A 17,377-nucleotide genomic window follows, 5' to 3' on the forward strand; every position below is an offset into this window, starting at 1 on the left:
CCAGCTGCTGGCAAACCACCTCGGCCTCCTCCATGTCCCAGCTGTCGTCTTCCACCGAGCCCCAGCGTCCCTGCACCTTCACCTCCACCCTCCCGGCACACGGACTGCCGCCGCCCGCCAGCCTCAGCTCCACGGCATCTGCACCAGGCCAGGACCATGGCTTAGCCCTGCCCGGGATGCTCCAGTACAAGGTGGCTGTCCCAGCACGGCCAGCGTGTCCTCTCACCTGTGCAGGTCACCCCCGCATCCCGCTCGTGGCCGCAGAAGTGCCGTCCCCATCCGAAGTGCCGACACTCCTCCAGCGAATTCTCGGTGCCGTTGCAGAAGGGCTGCAGCCAGATCCGCCCGGTGCCCTGACCGAACGGAGCGTTCGAGGACACCGCGGCCTCCTGGCCACAGCCCAGCTGCCGGCACACCACGCTGGCCCATCGGGCTTCCCAGTCGGAGTCGAAGACACAGATGGAGCCCCACTCCCCGCCGTGCTCCAGCTCCACGCGCCCGGCACAGCGCCCGCCGCCGCCCACCAGACGCAGCTCCCCGGAGCCTGCGGCACGGAGGCTGCTGAGCCGGGCCCGGCACCGCCGCGGGCCCCGCTCCCAGCGCCCGCCACTCACCCGCACACAGCTGCACGCACACGAGCAGCGCCAGCGCCAGCAGCGGCCCCATGGCAGCGGCCCCGAGCCAGCGCAGCCAGGCCACGTCTCGCCAGCGCCCGAGCCAATGCAGGCAGCAGCAGCCGGGCAGCCTTTAGCAGGTGCCTCATCGGCCGCCTCTGGGGCCGCGGCCTCCAATCACCTGCTCCGTGCCCAAATATGAGCCTGGCCTCCGCTTCTGGCGTCACACACCTCGCCACAGTGGGCTGCCAGCCGGATGTGCCCGGGGGAGGCAGCCCCCCCACCCACCACACCTGCGCTGGGGGGCCCTTCCTGTATCCCCCGAGCCTCCAGCTCTGCTGCTGCTGCAGCCTGCCAAGAGCCATCCTGATGAATGGGGACAGCCTTCACCCACAGACCACGATAGAGCAGCTGCAGGTGCACAGCTGCAGAGCTGCCAGCCCTAATCTCTGGGGCGCTGCCCTGCCGGGGTGCTCGCAGCCCCGCGGGGGTGGCAGCAGCCCCCGGCTCCGCTCGGCGCTGCCAGGTGCCGGCTCCCCGGTCCCTCGCGGCGGCGCTGGCACATGGCGCTGCTGCCGCAGCTGTGGCCCCGCGCTCGCCTCGCCGCCAGGGCAGGAAGGAGGCGCTCAGCCCCCGGCGCCTCCCGGCCTCGCCACCGACCGCACGCAGCTCCCGACACCTGCGCTGCCGCCGAGAACGCCGCGGCTCCGCGCTGCTCCTGCCCCGCCGCTCCGTGCCCCTGCGGCTCGGCAGCCGCGCTCCAAAGGAGACTTCTCGGGCTCAGCCCTCACCACACTCTCTGTCGGCACATTCCCAATGCAGGAATCCACTTTCACTGCTGGCACCTTCACAGCTGCGGCTCCACTGACGGCGGATGCCGGAGCTTCTCCCAACACCCACTCCCACATCCATTTCCTCCCCCGTTCCACCCCAGGTTTCCCACGGCAAAGTCGCAGGAATTGCCCATCGTAAATCCATTTCCTGCGGCCGAAGGAACACAGAAACAACTCCAGCTGGTGCTTCCCGGGATGGTCCAAGGTAAAGGAACTGGGATTTGCCCACAGCCCCTGCCTCCATCCTTGCCCCCTTCCCCCCGCTCCCCCCACTACATTCCAAGCACAAAAAATTCACTCTGAAGTCTCCCTTTCTCCTCATCCCAGCCTCCTGCTGTCTCTCTCAGTGTCCCTCACCTGACCGAGACCAACTATGTTCTCCGGCCCTTTCTTATGCAAAGGATCGGTACTCCACGGCTGTAGTAGAAGAGTTTATACGAGTACAAAAAGAATTTCAAAATTAGTACAGAAGTCATTCTTCCCCAATGAGGTTGTGTGTTAAAAATGAGTGGCTTAACTCTTAATTCTTAACTCTCAGATGTTACAGTTGCAGATGGAGTTGGAATTTGAGACCAGGAGTCTCTGCTGCTTGTACTTTGAGGAGGGAAGGGACGGACAAGGTAAGAAACATCCTGTGTAAGGCACAGTCAGGGTTATGCGGCCGGCTCACGAACAGCTTGTGGTTTAGGCAGTGCTGTAGAATGAAGAAGGAAACTCGCAGAGAGGAAAGAAGGCGTCAGTGCTGAGCGGAGCAGCCTGTAAGAAAAGGAGACTGTGTGGTATTTGAAGGTGCCTATGAGGGAAGGAATCAGAACTGGGGGCAAATAACTCCATTCAAAGGATGTATGCAGAAATAGTAATAAAAGACTCATGTTGGTGCCAGTCGCGTTCATCTCCACAGAAATACTACACTCGACCTCTACTCTCGGGCTCCCACCTGGAGCAAACGGAGCAGCTGGAACTGCAGCTGCTCCCCATCCACCGGCACCGCAGCAATTGCTCACGGCCAGAACGTGCCGCTCCCTCGCTGGGCGGCGGCGGGAGGAGCTGCCCTGCCCCATCCCTGCTCTGCCGGGCTGCGGCACCGGGCAGTGTCCCGGAGCTGTCCCTGGCACAGACACACGCACGGCACTGAGCCCAGAGCGGCTCAGCTGGGGACACCCGAACGGGAGCGGCCTTGGTGCCTGGGTGGCTGCTGCCCCGGCCACAGGGGACAGGAGCTCTCCGAGTGCACCGATCCCTCGGGGGGCCCTCGCTCGCCTCCCAGCCTCTTTGCAGGCGCTTCTATCGGGCTGCGCTATCGCCGCCTCAGCAGCCCCTGCTGCTGCCACGATCCCTCCATGCCCAGGCTGAGCACGGACGGCTTCAGCCAGGCCCTGCTGCAGGAACTGGACGCCCTGCGGGCACTGCAGCCCGCCCTGAAGATCGGCAACCTCCTGGAGCATGACGTGCCGCAGGCAGGGGCCATGGCCCGGCTGCCCTGCCAGAGCGGGCTCCTGCAGCGGGGCAGGAAGGCGCTGCCCTCCTTCAGAACACCTCCCTTCTTCAGGAAAAGCCCTTCAACAACCAGAGCCATTCCCAGCCCAGCTCGCAGTGCCTGGGTCCTGGCGTCTCCATTTTCCTCTCGCTGTTGCTGGGAACATTTGTGTGCATTTGGAAGTTCCAAATAAAGACCCCGAAGACAATACTAAACAATCTCCCATGTTCTTATCCCTGATCACACCAATCCTTTTTATATGTCCTTCCTTCCAGTTTCTGCCCCGCTACCCCAGTGAAGGGCTGATGTACCCGGGATTCAAGTGCCTGTTCCAGAGTGAGGTCCCAGCCTCAGCAGTGAATCTCTGACAATATTCTGATGAAGGCTTAATAGGATAAAATGGAAATTCCCGATGAAATTGAAGAAAATGCCCACAGTGAAGCTTTTTTCCTGCTCTGCTGTAGAGGGAGCGGTAATCTCTGTGGACAGGGCCATACCTCCCTGGGGACAGGGCCCCACCACACTGCCACACACATGTCCCCAGGGTGGGGCATGGCCAGGGAATCCTCATGGCACCGTCTCCAGGGCGCTGCTGCCGACATCATCATAGTCCGAGTGCCCCGGGGGCTGTTCCAACGGGTCCCTTGTAGATCCTGGGACACTTGGAGGGGAGGAGATTCCACCTTGGGACACACAGAAAGGTGCCTGAGGGGGGCAGGCAGCTCCGTGTACCCCTGACAGACCCCACCTGGGCTCTGACCACAGCACCCATGGATCTGGCTGGCTCCCTGCCCGCCCCCACAGCCAAACCCTGCCAGGGAGTGGCTCTGCAGAGGGCACAGGGCAGCTGTGAGGCCTCTTACCTGTGGGGAGGACACAGATTCACCTCTGCTGTGCCACTCCCTTGGACACGTCCCCAGTGTCTGGAGCAGGGGATCCTGTGGCACATCCAGGACATCGTCGTAGTCATCCGGGATTCCTTGCTGGGGCCAGGCAGGGGGTCTGGGAAATGCAGAGGAATCCATGGCAGTGAGCAGCAGCTCTGGAAGGGGTCTGGCTGTGCCATTCCCTCTGGCTTTCCCACCAGGGATGTGCTGGTGACCTCGGGTCCAGCAGGGAAAGGCAATGCTTCACTGCACACTGACAAGGGGAGCACTTGTCCCCTCAGCTCCCCAGCCCGGCTGTGTCCCCTCCCCTGCTCTCCCGCTGCCTTCCTGCCCTGGGGCCCCACCTGGGGCTGCCTCGGTGTCACACCCCTCCACGCTGTCCCCGCTGGAATACGGCAGCTTCTTGACCCATCCCTGTGACAGGGAACCTGCAGGGGATAAACAGGGACATGGGGGTGGCCTCAAGTGGCACCGCAGGTGACAGAACCTCACACCACACAGCGTGGCTGCTCTGGCACCCAGGGGACACCCCGGCCCATGGCCAGGAGCCACTGCAGGGACACCAGGGCAGGAAGGCACTCAAGGTGTGCCCTCACTAATGCTGAGTAGAGGGGAAGAATAACTTCCCTGCTCCTGCTGGCCACACTATTCCTGATCCAGGCCAGGATGCCATTGGCCTTCTTGGCCACCAGGCCACACTGCTGGCTCATGTTCAGTCAGCTGTCCACCATCACCCCCAGGTCCCCTTCTGCCTGGGCACTGTCCAGCCACACCATGCCCAGCCTGTAACACTGCAGGGGGTTATAGTGGCCAAAATGCAGGACTCGGCACTTGGACTGATTAAACTTCATCCCATTGGACTCTGCCCATCCCTCCAACCATTCCAGATCTCTCTGCAGAGCCCTCCTACCTTCCAATAGATTGACACATGCTCCCAGCTTAGTGTCATCTGCAGATTTACTGATGAAAGACTCAATATCCTTATCCATGTCATCAATGAAAATATTGAACAGAACAGGTCCCAGCACAGAGCCCTGAGGGACACCACTGGTGACAGGCTCCCAGCTGGATGCAGCACCGTTCCCACCACTCTCTGTGCCCAGCATTGCAGCCAGTTCTTAACCCAGCCAAGAGTGCTCCTGTCCAAGCCACGGGCTGCCAGCTTTTCCAGGAGTGTGCTGTGGGAGACAGTGTCCAAGGCCTTGCTGAAGTCCAGGTACACAACATCCACAGCCTTTCCTGCATCCACCAGACGGGTCACCTGGTCCTAAAAGATCAGGTTGGTCAAAATGGCTAGCCCTCTGTCCTGCTTTAGGGGAAATTTGGGAGGAAACCTCTGAATGAGGGACCTCAGCTGGCTCGCGGAAAAAATACTCCCTCAGAGAGAAGTGGGAAAAAAGCTGCTTATTTAACTGACAAAGCACTTCCAGCACAAAAATGAACAATACCAAGCAGCAAAACCTCTCCCCACTCTGAAGAGATGACAGATTCAAAGAGTCCCTCTCGTGGGTTGCAGCCCGGCTCACTCAGGCTGTTCTCAGTCCCTCCAGTGCTGGGAAATGCTGTGGCCCAGGCCAGGCCTGGTGTGCCACAGGTGTGAGCCCCCGCTGCTCTTCTGGGTTTTCAGTCCAAAGCAGCTTTGAACAATTCCAAGAAAAATGGAAAGGAACATTCCAGATGAACTCCTTTGCCTCAGCTAGCCAGAAAAACTAACTAAAAGCAAAAAGAAGATCTCTCCTGCCACCCACTGCAGACAACATGGTCTGTGTGAAGGAGGCAGGGGAGCAAGTGCAGTCTCTGATAACAACTCTGCACCTCTTTCTCTTGACCTTCACTGCTGGAACCAGACTTAAAGCTGCAGATTTCAATATTCAACACCAACAGACGATTTGAGGATACAAGCATCATAAAGTCACCCCAAGACATTCAACCCCTCATCCCCATATTGTTAGATTACTACTATATCTATAATATACTCTAATTCTATAAACACATACATCATACATGTGTATATATATATATATATGACATCCAATAGTAACATTTACATATCATTCTCACCCCACAATCAGATCTCCCTGAGGTACACATCGTGTTGTCCCATCTTTCTGCATTATCCACCATGTGCAACCTGGTCCCTGAGCAAAGGCAATCCCAGGAATGGGTTTGCCTGTATCAAGGCAGAATTGATCCAAGCTGTTTTCCCAAACAAACCTCTGACATGCACTCCTGGGGCTTTATCTCCATCTGCTGTATGCAAGGACTCAGACTGGGCAGGGCCTGCTCGGTTGGTGGAACCTCGGGTGTTCACTATCCAGGTGGCCTTTGCTAGATGCTGCTCCCAATTCTTGAAAGATCCCCCACCCAATGCTTTCAGGGTAGTTTTTAACAGTCCATTGTACCTCTCCACTTTGCCTGCAGCTGGTGCATGGCAGGGGATATGGCACACCCACTCATGCCATGTTCTCTAGCCCAGGTGCTTATAAGGCTCTTCTTGAAATCAGTCCCATTGTCTGACTCAGTTCTCTCAGGGGTTCCATGCCTCCAAAGGACTTGTTTCTCAAGGCCCAGGATGGTGTTCCAAGCAGTGGCATGAGGCACAGGGGAGGTCTCCAACCATGCCATAGTGCAGGAAGAAACTGGACTTTGGTCAGCAAATCAATATGATTTTGCAGAAGCTGATTTATTGTTTCTAATTCACCCTAATTATACATTTCTATAACCATCACCCACGTGGGGACACACTTTACAATTACTAATTTTAGGATATTGATCCACCCATCCAAACTCCTGAAAGTCCAGGATTGGTGGGCTTCAGGATCTTCACCGCCTCACATTATCTTGAATCCTCTCATCTTGGTATTCTGTGTTTTCAACTTCTCTCCTGATTTAGAATAGTTTATGTTCCAGCAGCCTTGGAGTGTTTCAACAAGTTATTGAAAGTCTCCCAGATTTCCCTCATACTGTGCACCTGATATAAACACTGGTCTAAACTAAGAAATACACAAAAACACCTGGCGTGTGAAAGAAGCGTGTGAATGGACAGCAAAATATGCAGAAATTACTGAAGAGCAAAACATAGGGACTAAATATAGTTTTTGTCTGGTGCACACACACAAGGCCCAGATTTGTACAGACATGTCCACCGAGGTTTAAACCTTGTTCAGCATTAAAACAATTTCCCCTTCTTTTTCTCGCACCAGCCAAATACTCTTTGCTAACATATCATCTTATCTTATCTTATCTTATCTTATCTTATCTTATCTTATCTTATCTTATCTTATCATATCCTCATCAAATCCTTATAATATTTTATCTTATCCTTATACTATTTTACCTTATCCTTACACTATTTTACATTATTATTATACTGTCTTATCTTTTATTCTTTATATTATCTTATCGTATCTTATCTCATCCTATCGTATCTTATTCCATCTTATTTTATCTAGTGAATCATTAACTTTATTTATGGAAAAAACAACTTCCTAATAACCAAGAAATACACCAAAACCCTTTTGATTAAATCAAGCTCACTTCAAAAAAGAGTCCATCTGTCATATTGATAGGGTCCAATTGCTAAGTCAAAGCAACTCGAGTATTGTTTTGATGCACTAAACACCTGGGTCTGATGGCATTTTCCCATCCAGGTAGAGCCAGGACGTGGCCAGAGCCCAGGCCCTAATTGGAAGTGAATTCCCTGAGAGATTTCTTTAAAAAAAGCCAAGACTCTTAAGAACACAAGCTACAAGCAAACACCTCAGGGTGAGAAAACAACCAAACTTCTTCAGCATCTTGTTCTCTCTGAACTTTTTCCTCAGGCTTGTTCTCTCTCACAAAAACCCACAAGATCATCAGTTTAGAGGAGGCTTTCAATGAAGCTTAAATATCATTACTTGAAACTCTGAAAACACTGAAAATCATGAGACAACAGAGAGGCAGCCTGAATAAAGAGATACATATGCAACTAAAAAAGACACAGAAAAGATCCTGAAAATGACATGTCCAAGAGATTACACCAAGAGATGTTAAAACACATAAAAATGCTGGCTGTATATACAACAAATACAACATCAACATCCCATGAGTTTGCCTATTAAAAATTGATACATTCACACCATACAATTAATACTGTTAATTATCACTTCAGTAGAACACAAGCACGCTTAAGAGAACTCAGTTAATCAGTATTGATTCCAAACATAACTGGCACAAAAGTTTGTCTAAACTCAGTGACACTGAAACTTCATAAAAATGAAATCTAACAGAATTAACTTAATAGAACTTAGCCTTAGTCAATCTTAACAGAACGTATCTGGGCTCCAAAAAACCACCCGTGAAGGAAGAGCTCCCTGAACCAAAAGGACGTGAACGTTATATGCCTGCAAATATTCTTGTGTATATAAATTTCTAATTATTATAGTAAAAACCAATACCACTATAACTGTGCTGCAGTGCACTCGGATAGTTTGAACTCCTCCAGTAAAACCCTAAAAACCCACTTTAACCACTAACCACGTTTAACTGCCATCCCGCCTCTCTCTATTTTTTTTTTTTTTTAATTTTTTTTTCCCCGTCGGGGGTAGGAACCGCGCCACTGCGGAGGAACACTGGAGCCCGCGCCGCCGCCGCCGAGCATCGGGCTGGAAAAAGAAACCATCCCCAGCATCATGTCCGGGGTAGCGACCCCCATGTCCAGAGCTCTCTCCGCCCGGCCCCGGGCCCCCCTCCCCTTTCTTCTGCTGCACACGCTCCAAACTAACACACCCAAAACGAGGGTCCGACATTCTCCGCCTTCCTCGGCACGGCCCGAAACCAGCAAACTTTCTCTCGGGACCTGTCCCTGCCGGGAAGCGAAGCCGGTGCGCTCCGCCTCCCTCTCTCCTCCGGGAGAGCGGCGCTGCGGCACACGCAGCTCTGCCGGGGGAACAGCTGTCCCTTCTCTTCGCCCCCGCCAGCAGAAGCGGTCGGGCTTTTTCTCTCTCTCTCATCTGTTGATCGACTGCAGTTCTTAGTTGTGCTGATTCTCTCTCTCGCTGCCGGGGCAATCGCTCTGCATGCGAATATTCGCGATCTACATTTGAATGCCTGCTCTGACTGAGCTCCCGGGGCTGCTGGTAACTCTCCAGGGGACACCACGGGACAGCCCGTAGGTTTTTCTGCCTCCGATGTTGGCAAGGAAGCATCTATTCCTGTTTTTTCTGATTCCAATACGGACTGTGAGTCCGCGCTGTCACTGCCCGAGACCTCCCGCGGAGCCTGCAACACTGCTTCGGGGATTGCTGATGGTGAGGACAAAACCACTGTCTCTTCCCCACAGAGCACTCTCGTACAAACGCCGAAAGGCAGCCGCAGGGTCGCCCGAAATAAATCCTTTTCCCTGACCCCATCTAAATAGGCTTTTTAAACTCTCTGGGTCGTACTACACTGCTCTCACAGAGAGGATATGCTGGAGGATATTTAACTTGGTCTGCATTTCTTGCTTTTCTGTCGATAATAATTTCTCCATCCCTCCAGCCCCAGCCGCTCCCCTTTACCGTAGCTCTTCGCTGCTCTGCGCACGCTTTTCTCTCGGAGCTTTTCTCAGGAATGTCTCTGCGCCCCGTGCTCCTGCCGGCTTCCTTCCGAGCCGCCCGCCGAAGTTTTCTCTCTCCCGTATTCTTGCCATTCTCTTGGGAGCCGCACAGCGACTCCCGCCGCTGCGGTCCCGCCGCAGCAGCCGCGACTGGGCTTCCCGTGTCTTCCGATGCGCGGACCCCTTCAGAGCCTGAGTCTAGAGAGTTACAGTTCCATTCATGCACACGATGTGCACGGTATATCACGTCGTCGGGTCACCAAATGACGGGAAAAACTAGACTTCTGGTCAGCAAATCAATATGATTATTGTTTCTAATTCATCCTAATTATACATTTCTAGAATCATCGCCCACGTGAGGACACACTTTAAAATTGGTAATTTTAAGATATTGATCCATTCATTCAATCTCCTGAAAGTCCATAATTGGTGGGCTTTAGAATCTTCACCATCTCCTGTTATCTTGAATCTTCTCATCTTGGTATTCTGTGTTTTCAACTTCTTTCCTAATTTAGTAGAGTTTATGTTCCAGCAGCCTTGGGGGGTTTCAACCAGTTATTGAAAGTCTCCCAGATTTTTCTCATACTGTGCACCTGATATAAACACTGGTCTAAACTAAGAAATACACAAAAACACCTGGCGTGTGAAAGAAGCGTGTGAACGGACAGCAAAATATGCAGAAATTACTGAACAGCAAAACATAGGGACTAAATATAGTTTTTGTCTGGTGCACACACACAAGGCCCAGATTTGTACAGACATGTCCACCGAGGTCTAAACCTTGTTCAGCATTACAACACAGTGGTGGCTTCCCCCATGGTCAGCACGTAGCGCTTGCCCTGGCGGGTCTGAGGCAGTGTGATGTAGTCAATCTGCCAGGACTCCTGTACTTATATTTGGACCATCGCCCCCCATACCAGAGGGGCTTCACCTGCTTGGCTTGTTTGATGGCAGCACACGTGTCACAGTCATGGATAACCTGAGAAATACTGTCCATGGTTAGATCCACCCCTCGCTCTCGTGCCCACTTAGAGGTGGCCTCTGCCCTGATGACCTGAGGCATCGTGGGCCCAGTGAGCCAGGAACAACTCTCCCTTGTGCTGCCAATCTAAATCTATCTTTGACACCTCTATCTGTGCAGCCTGATCTACCTGCTTGTTGTTTTGGTGCTCCTCATTAGCTCTACTCTTGGGGACATGGGCATCTACATGGACTTTCACAGGTAGCTTCTCTACCCATGTACTGATATTTGGCTTAGTTTGGTTTCTACATCTTTAAAACCATTTCTAAGCTGCATGAAGCATTTTTGTTGCTGTTAGTGGAAATGCACTTAGAATCAGGAAATTCTGTTTGTGGCAATGCAGGGCATGGCGGAAGGACAAAACTCCATGGCCCAGCATGGGCTCCAAGCAAAACCAGCTTTCCTGCCCCCAGGAATCTGGATCAGTGAGGGCTGTGGATAAACACTGAGGGGCCTGAGCTGTGCAGAGTCCCCATTTCTCAGCAAAAAGGTGAGTTCCCCCTCTCTGATTTACCTCACCATCTCCATAGGCTGCACATGATTTTCCTAGGGAAAGAGTAGGAGTGTAATGCTGAGGGAGTCCAAGTGCTGTAACAACACAATATCAGTGTGTCAGTGGCCCAGTTAACTGTTATCAAAGTGATAAAGAAGGTAAATTAATATTTATCCACAATTAATTTGACTCTCCCTGTTTGTTGGGTTGATGTGGCCAGAAATGTGTATTCTATCACCGTCTGCTGAAGCCGGGTGGGGCAGTGATTTCCTTATCTCTGTGGCACACACTATCTGCTGCTGGGCCATCTTTAAGACAAGGTGAGGCAATCATCTTTATCTTTTCCACAACCCATCCTCCCTCCAGGAAGATATCATCTCCTGCTGCACATTAAGTCCCACTGATCAGTATTACTGGTGAAATTACATCATCCCGTTGGAAGATGCTCCAGCCAGGGGAGGAGCCAAGCCTTTCCTGCCCAGATAAAAACTGAGATTTTGGACAAGTTACCTTCTCTTCAATGGATTCCGAAAGAAAACCAGACCCTTTTTTTCCACATCATCCCTGGACCTTCAGAGGAAATCTGCACCTTCTACAGGAGCACTGCTTCAGCTGAACCACATCTGCCACTGCAGGAGGATTGCAGCCACCATTTAATGGGACTGCTACCAACACCCTGACTGACAGGGTGTCAGCTTGTATTCTGACTCTGTCAGGGTTGTGATTGTTCTTTGTAATACTGCATTTCTTTTTTAATTTTCCTAGTAAAGAACTGTCATTTCTAATTTCCAAATCTTTGCCTTAGAACCCCTTAATTTCAAAATTATAGTAATCATTTGAAGGAAGAGTGTTAACATTCTGCATATCTAAGGGAAGCTTCTGCCTTTATTGGTAGACAGCTGTCCTTTAACCAGGACACCAGAGACTGGCTGGTGTACCAGGGATGGAAGTGCCTTGGCCCGAGGGAGGTTCCTGACTGGGCAGTCAATTTCTAAATACTCTGGGTTTTAATAGGATAAAAGAGAAATTCCCAGGGAAATTGAAGAATATCCCTAAAAAGGAGGTGTTTCCCTGCAGAAATGTATACGGAGGTGTACACTGTGTAGGCAGGACCACCTCTCCCTGGGGACAGGGCCCCACCACACTGCCACACATGTCCCCAGGGCTTGGGCATGGCCAGGGAATCCTCATGGTGCTGTCTCCAGGGCACTGCTGCCGACATCATATAGTCCGAGTACCCCGGGGGCTGTTCCAACGGGTCCCTTGTAGATCCTGGGGTACTTGGAGGGGAGGAGATTCCACCTTGGGGACAGCACAGAAAGGTGCCTGAGGGGGCAGGCAGCTCCGTGTCCCCCCTGACAGACCCCACCTGGGCTCTGACCACAGCACCCATGGATCTGCTGCTGGCTCCCTGCCCGCCCCCACAGCCAAACCCTGCCAGGGAGTGGCTCTGCAGAGGGCACAGGGCAGCTGTGAGGCCTCTTACCTGTGGGGAGGACACAGATCCACCTCTGCTGTGCCACTCCCCTGGACATGTCCCCAGTGCCTGGAGCAGGTGGATCCTGTGCCACATCCAGGACATCGTCGTAGCCATCTGGGATTCCTTGCTGGGGCCAGGCAGGGGGCTCTGGGAAATGCAGAGGAATCCATGGCAGTGAGCAGCAGCCCTGGCAGGGTCTGGCTGTGCCATCCCCTCTGGCCTTCCCACCAGGGATGTGCTGGTGATCCTCGGGTCCAGCAGGGAAAGGCAATGCTTCAGTGCACACTGACAAGGGAGAGCACTTGTCCCCTCAGCTCCCCAGCCCGGCTGTGTCCCCTCTCCCCTGCTCTCCCTGCTGCCTTCCTGCCCTGGGGCCCTACCTGGGGCTGCCTCGGTGTCACTGCCCTCCACACTGTCCCCGCTGGAATACGGCAGCTTCTTGATCCATCCCTGTGACAGGGAACCTGCAGGGGACAAACAGGGACATGGGGGTGGCCTCAAGTGGCACCGCAGGTGACAGAACCTCACACCACACAGCGTGGCTGCTCTGGCACCCAGGGGACACCCCGGCCCATGGCCAGGAGCCACCGCAGGGACACCAGGACCCGAAGGTGCTGTGGGGCTGTCAGGCAGAGCCTTCACTGCACACAGAGCTGGGGCACAAGGGCTGCACCCACCGGGCCACTGGGCACCTCCTGGTACTCCGGCATGGCCGTGTAGTCCAGCTCCTCGTAGACAGCATTGGAGATGGCATCTGCAGCTCTGCCATGGCCTGGAAACACAGGCAGCATTTTCCTGGGGCCCTGGGCACGGTGGGTGCCACCAAGATCACCCCTGCCCATCTTCTGAGCTGTTCCACAGGTCAGGAGCCCCTGGAACCCCAAACCGGGTCTGTCCTCGGCCCCCACCCACCAGGACCCACCTCGGCGCCAGGCACGGGCACGGCACAGCAGCACGGCCAGGGCACCCAGGGCCAGGCACAGCAGCGTCCCCAGCACCACGCACAGCACAGTTGGCACAGGCACCGACCCCACGCCCACTGCCAGGGTGCTGCTGCTGGGGACACCTGTGGGGACACAGGCAGGCAGTGAGGGGAGGGGGATCCCAGCCAGCCCGGGCTGGGGGATGCAGGCACGGGCAGACTACCTGTGCTGCTGGCACCCTCCGGATATGGGGTAGTGTCTGTCTCGGTGCTGCCATCGCTGTCCTCCTCACAATCCACGTGGGCGTGCCCGCCAGCGCCGCAGCTCTGCAGCTGCCAGGGTGCCGAGGGGCACCCCCAGAGTGAGCGGGCCCCGTCCTCGCAGCCCACCCAGGCCAGCCAGGCACGGGACGCCTGCTGGCCGGGGACGGCCGACAGCCAGCCCCGGTGCCCACAGCCCAGCTGGCGGCACACGGCGGCGGCGGTGCCGGTGCTGGTGCCGTTGGAGCACACGCGGCCCCAGGTGCCGTTATAGGACACCTCCAGGTAGCCACGGCAGCGCCCACGGCCGCCTGCCAGCCGCACCGAGATCTGCTCTGCAAGGGACACGGGGGTCACGGCACGGCCACCAACCCGCCGGGGCCTCTGCCGGACCCTGATCTGGCCGTGCCCGCCACTGACCTGAGCACACGGCCCCTGCCCCAAGGCCGCGCCCGCACTCGCGCTGTTCCGAGCGCCCGCATTCCCAGAGAGACTCCTCGCTCCCGGAGCACTCGGCCATGTACGGCCACAGCGGCCCCGTGCCGGCACCGAAGCGCGCCCAGCTCGGCGCCTCCAGGGCCGTGCCACAGCCCAGCTCCCGGCACACAACGGCAGCGTCCTGCAGCTCCCAGCCTTCCTGGCACACGCTGCTCCAGCTGCCACCGGAATAGACCTCCACGCGCCCGGCACAGCGCCCTGAGCTCCCCACCAGCCTCACCTGCCGGCTGCCTGCGGGCACGGAAGGACCGGGCTGGGCTGGGTGCCCGGGGCACCGGCACCTCCAGCCCTTTCCAGGACACTCACTTGAGCAGACGACGACCATCTCCTCAAAGCTGCTGTTTCGTGCAGCGCCCATCCGTGAGACATCCTCCATCTCCTCCCGGCTGCCATCCATCTCCTCAGTGCTGTTACTCAGCACAGAGCCCATGCCCGAAATGTTGTCCACCTCTTCAGTCATGATGTCCCCCTTGCTGTGGCTGCTGTTCAATGCAGCGGCCGTTCCCAAGGCAGTGTAAACTTCCTTGGGCATACCACAACCCAGCACCCCACACACCATATGGACATCCCATTTCTTCCACTGCTCCAGAGGCACACGGCGCCAGACCGGGCTGGTTATGTTCTCCTCCAGCCGCCCATCACACAAGCTCTGACCGCCCACCAGCCGAAGGGATGGGACGGAGTCAAAACCTGCCAAACCAGCAGCAGAGCCATGGCGCTGCGGCTCAGACAGCAATCCACTCCAAAATAACCCTGCATCTTCTGACCCTAATTCCTGGGCAGTCCCAAAAGCCCTAGAGGCTCCTCCCGCGGATGCCTACACACCTGAGCAGCTGACAGCAGCGGCGTTCCCGGGGGCACAGGGCGGCTTCCCCAGCACAGACACGGGGCACTGGCCCGGGTGCCGCTCGCTCCCGCTGCAGCCGAAGGTGTCCGGCCGCAGCGGCCCCTCCCCGCTGCCGAAGGAGCCTCCCGGGGGCACGGCGAGGGCGCGGCCGCAGCCCAGGTGGCGGCACAGGACGTGCGCATCGGGCAGCTCCCACTCGCTGGCGCACACGGAGCCCCACGTCCCCCTCACGGCCACCTCCACTCGCCCGGAGCATCCCGAGCTGCTGTTCCCCAGGCGGAAGCCCGTGTAGGCTGCGGCAGGAAGGGCGGTGAGGGCGGCCATGCCGCACGGAGCCCAGGAGCCCCCGCTGTCCCCGGCACTTACGGGAGCAGATGATGCTGGCACGGCCGCTGCAGCCCTGCCTGGGGGCCGGACGCCGGTCACAGGCGCTCAGGAGGAGCTCGGTGCCATTGCACTGGAAGCCCCCGTCCCAGAGCGATCCCGGTGCCGCCCCAACCCGGCCACTGCCGCCCATGGCGAGCGCCTCATCACAGCCCAGCTCCCTGCACACCACCTGGGCCGCCTTCATGTCCACCTGATCCTCACACACACCAAGCCAGGCCCGGCCCTGCCGCACCTCCAGCTGCCCGGCACAGGCTCCGGCACCTCCGACCAGCCGAGAAAATCCTGCAGGAGCAGCGCAGGATCATTGGCGAGGGATGAAGGGCATGAAGTGGCACTTCCCCCCTATACTAACTAAGGCCCTACCTTGGCACAAAACGGCAGTGTCCTCCTCATGGATGCTGATATTATAGGGTCCCCAAAGAGCAATCGAGCAATCCCAGAGCCTGGACTCGTTCCCAATGCAATTCACAGAGATGAGGTTGACGGGCCCATCCCCTTCGCCGAAGCTCTCGCGGGCCAAGTAGGCACCGGCAGCCGAGCCACAGCCCAGCTGCTGGCAAACCACCTCGGCCTCCTCCATGTCCCAGCTGTCGTCTTCCACCGAGCCCCAGCGTCCCTGCACCTTCACCTCCACCCTCCCGGCACACGGACTGCCGCCGCCCGCCAGCCTCAGCTCCACGGCATCTGCACCAGGCCAGGACCATGGCTTAGCCCTGCCGGGGATGCTCCAGTACAAGGTGGCTGTCCCAGCACGGCCAGCGTGTCCTCTCACCTGTGCAGGTCACCCCCGCATCCCGCTCGTGGCCGCAGAAGTGCCGTCCCCATCCGAAGTGCCGACACTCCTCCAGCGAATTCTCGGTGCCGTTGCAGAAGGGCTGCAGCCAGATCCGCCCGGTGCCCTGACCGAACGGAGCGTTCGAGGACACCGCGGCCTCCTGGCCACAGCCCAGCTGCCGGCACACCACGCTGGCCCATCGGGCTTCCCAGTCGGAGTCGAAGACACAGATGGAGCCCCACTCCCCGCCGTGCTCCAGCTCCACGCGCCCGGCACAGCGCCCGCCGCCGCCCACCAGACGCAGCTCCCCGGAGCCTGCGGCACGGAGGCTGCTGAGCCGGGCCCGGCACCGCCGCGGGCCCCGCTCCCAGCGCCCGCCACTCACCCGCACACAGCTGCACGCACACGAGCAGCGCCAGCGCCAGCAGCGGCCCCATGGCAGCGGCCCCGAGCCAGCGCAGCCAGGCCACGTCTCGCCAGCGCCCGAGCCAATGCAGGCAGCAGCAGCCGGGCAGCCTTTAGCAGGTGCCTCATCGGCCGCCTCTGGGGCCGCGGCCTCCAATCACCTGCTCCGTGCCCAAATATGAGCCTGGCCTCCGCTTCTGGCGTCACACACCTCGCCACAGTGGGCTGCCAGCCGGATGTGCCCGGGGGAGGCAGCCCCCCCCACCCACCACACCTGCGTTGGGGGGCCCCTTCCTGTATCCCCCGAGCCTCCAGCTCTGCTGCTGCTGCAGCCTGCCAAGAGCCACCTGATGAATGGGGACAGCCTTCACCCACAGACCACGATAGAGCAGCTGCAGGTGCACAGCTGCAGAGCTGCCAGCCCTAATCTCTGGGGCGCTGCCCTGCCGGGGTGCTCGCAGCCCCGCGGGGGTGGCAGCAGCCCCCGGCTCCGCTCGGCGCTGCCAGGTGCCGGCTCCCCGGTCCCTCGCGGCGGCGCTGGCACATGGCGCTGCTGCCGCAGCTGTGGCCCCGCGCTCGCCTCGCCGCCAGGGCAGGAAGGAGGCGCTCAGCCCCCGGCGCCTCCCGGCCTCGCCGACCGCACGCAGCTCCCGACACCTGCGCTGCCGCCGAGAACGCCGCGGCTCCGCGCCGCCCTGCCCCGCCGCTCCGTGCCCCTGCGGCTCGGCAGCCGCGCTCCAAAGGAGACTTCTCGGGCTCAGCCCTCACCACACTCTCTGTCGGCACATTCCCAATGCAGGAATCCACTTTCACTGCTGGCACCTTCACAGCTGCGGCTCCACTGACCGGCGCCGATGCCGGAGCTTCTCCCAACACCCACTCCCACATCCATTTCCTCCCCC

The 17,377-nt window shown here is 57.3% G+C and overlaps 1 protein-coding gene across 1 annotated transcript in view; it reads right to left on the reverse strand.

Moving 5' to 3' along the window:
* The window catches only part of LOC130253630 (uncharacterized), a 112,372-nt gene that overhangs the window by 64,058 nt on the left and 30,937 nt on the right, over positions 1–17,377 (reverse strand). The window contains 11 exon segments of the mRNA XM_056492352.1: positions 12,387–12,527; positions 12,761–12,844; positions 13,058–13,152; positions 13,303–13,446; positions 13,527–13,898; positions 13,936–14,751; positions 14,887–15,201; positions 15,275–15,577; positions 15,659–15,979; positions 16,068–16,634; positions 16,750–16,822. Coding sequence (XP_056348327.1) covers positions 12,387–12,527; positions 12,761–12,844; positions 13,058–13,152; positions 13,303–13,446; positions 13,527–13,898; positions 13,936–14,751; positions 14,887–15,201; positions 15,275–15,577; positions 15,659–15,979; positions 16,068–16,634; positions 16,750–16,822 — 3,231 coding nt within the window.

Source organism: Oenanthe melanoleuca, chromosome 5 (genome assembly GCF_029582105.1).
Source record: "Oenanthe melanoleuca isolate GR-GAL-2019-014 chromosome 5, OMel1.0, whole genome shotgun sequence".
Classification (NCBI taxonomy): Eukaryota; Metazoa; Chordata; class Aves; order Passeriformes; family Muscicapidae; genus Oenanthe; species Oenanthe melanoleuca.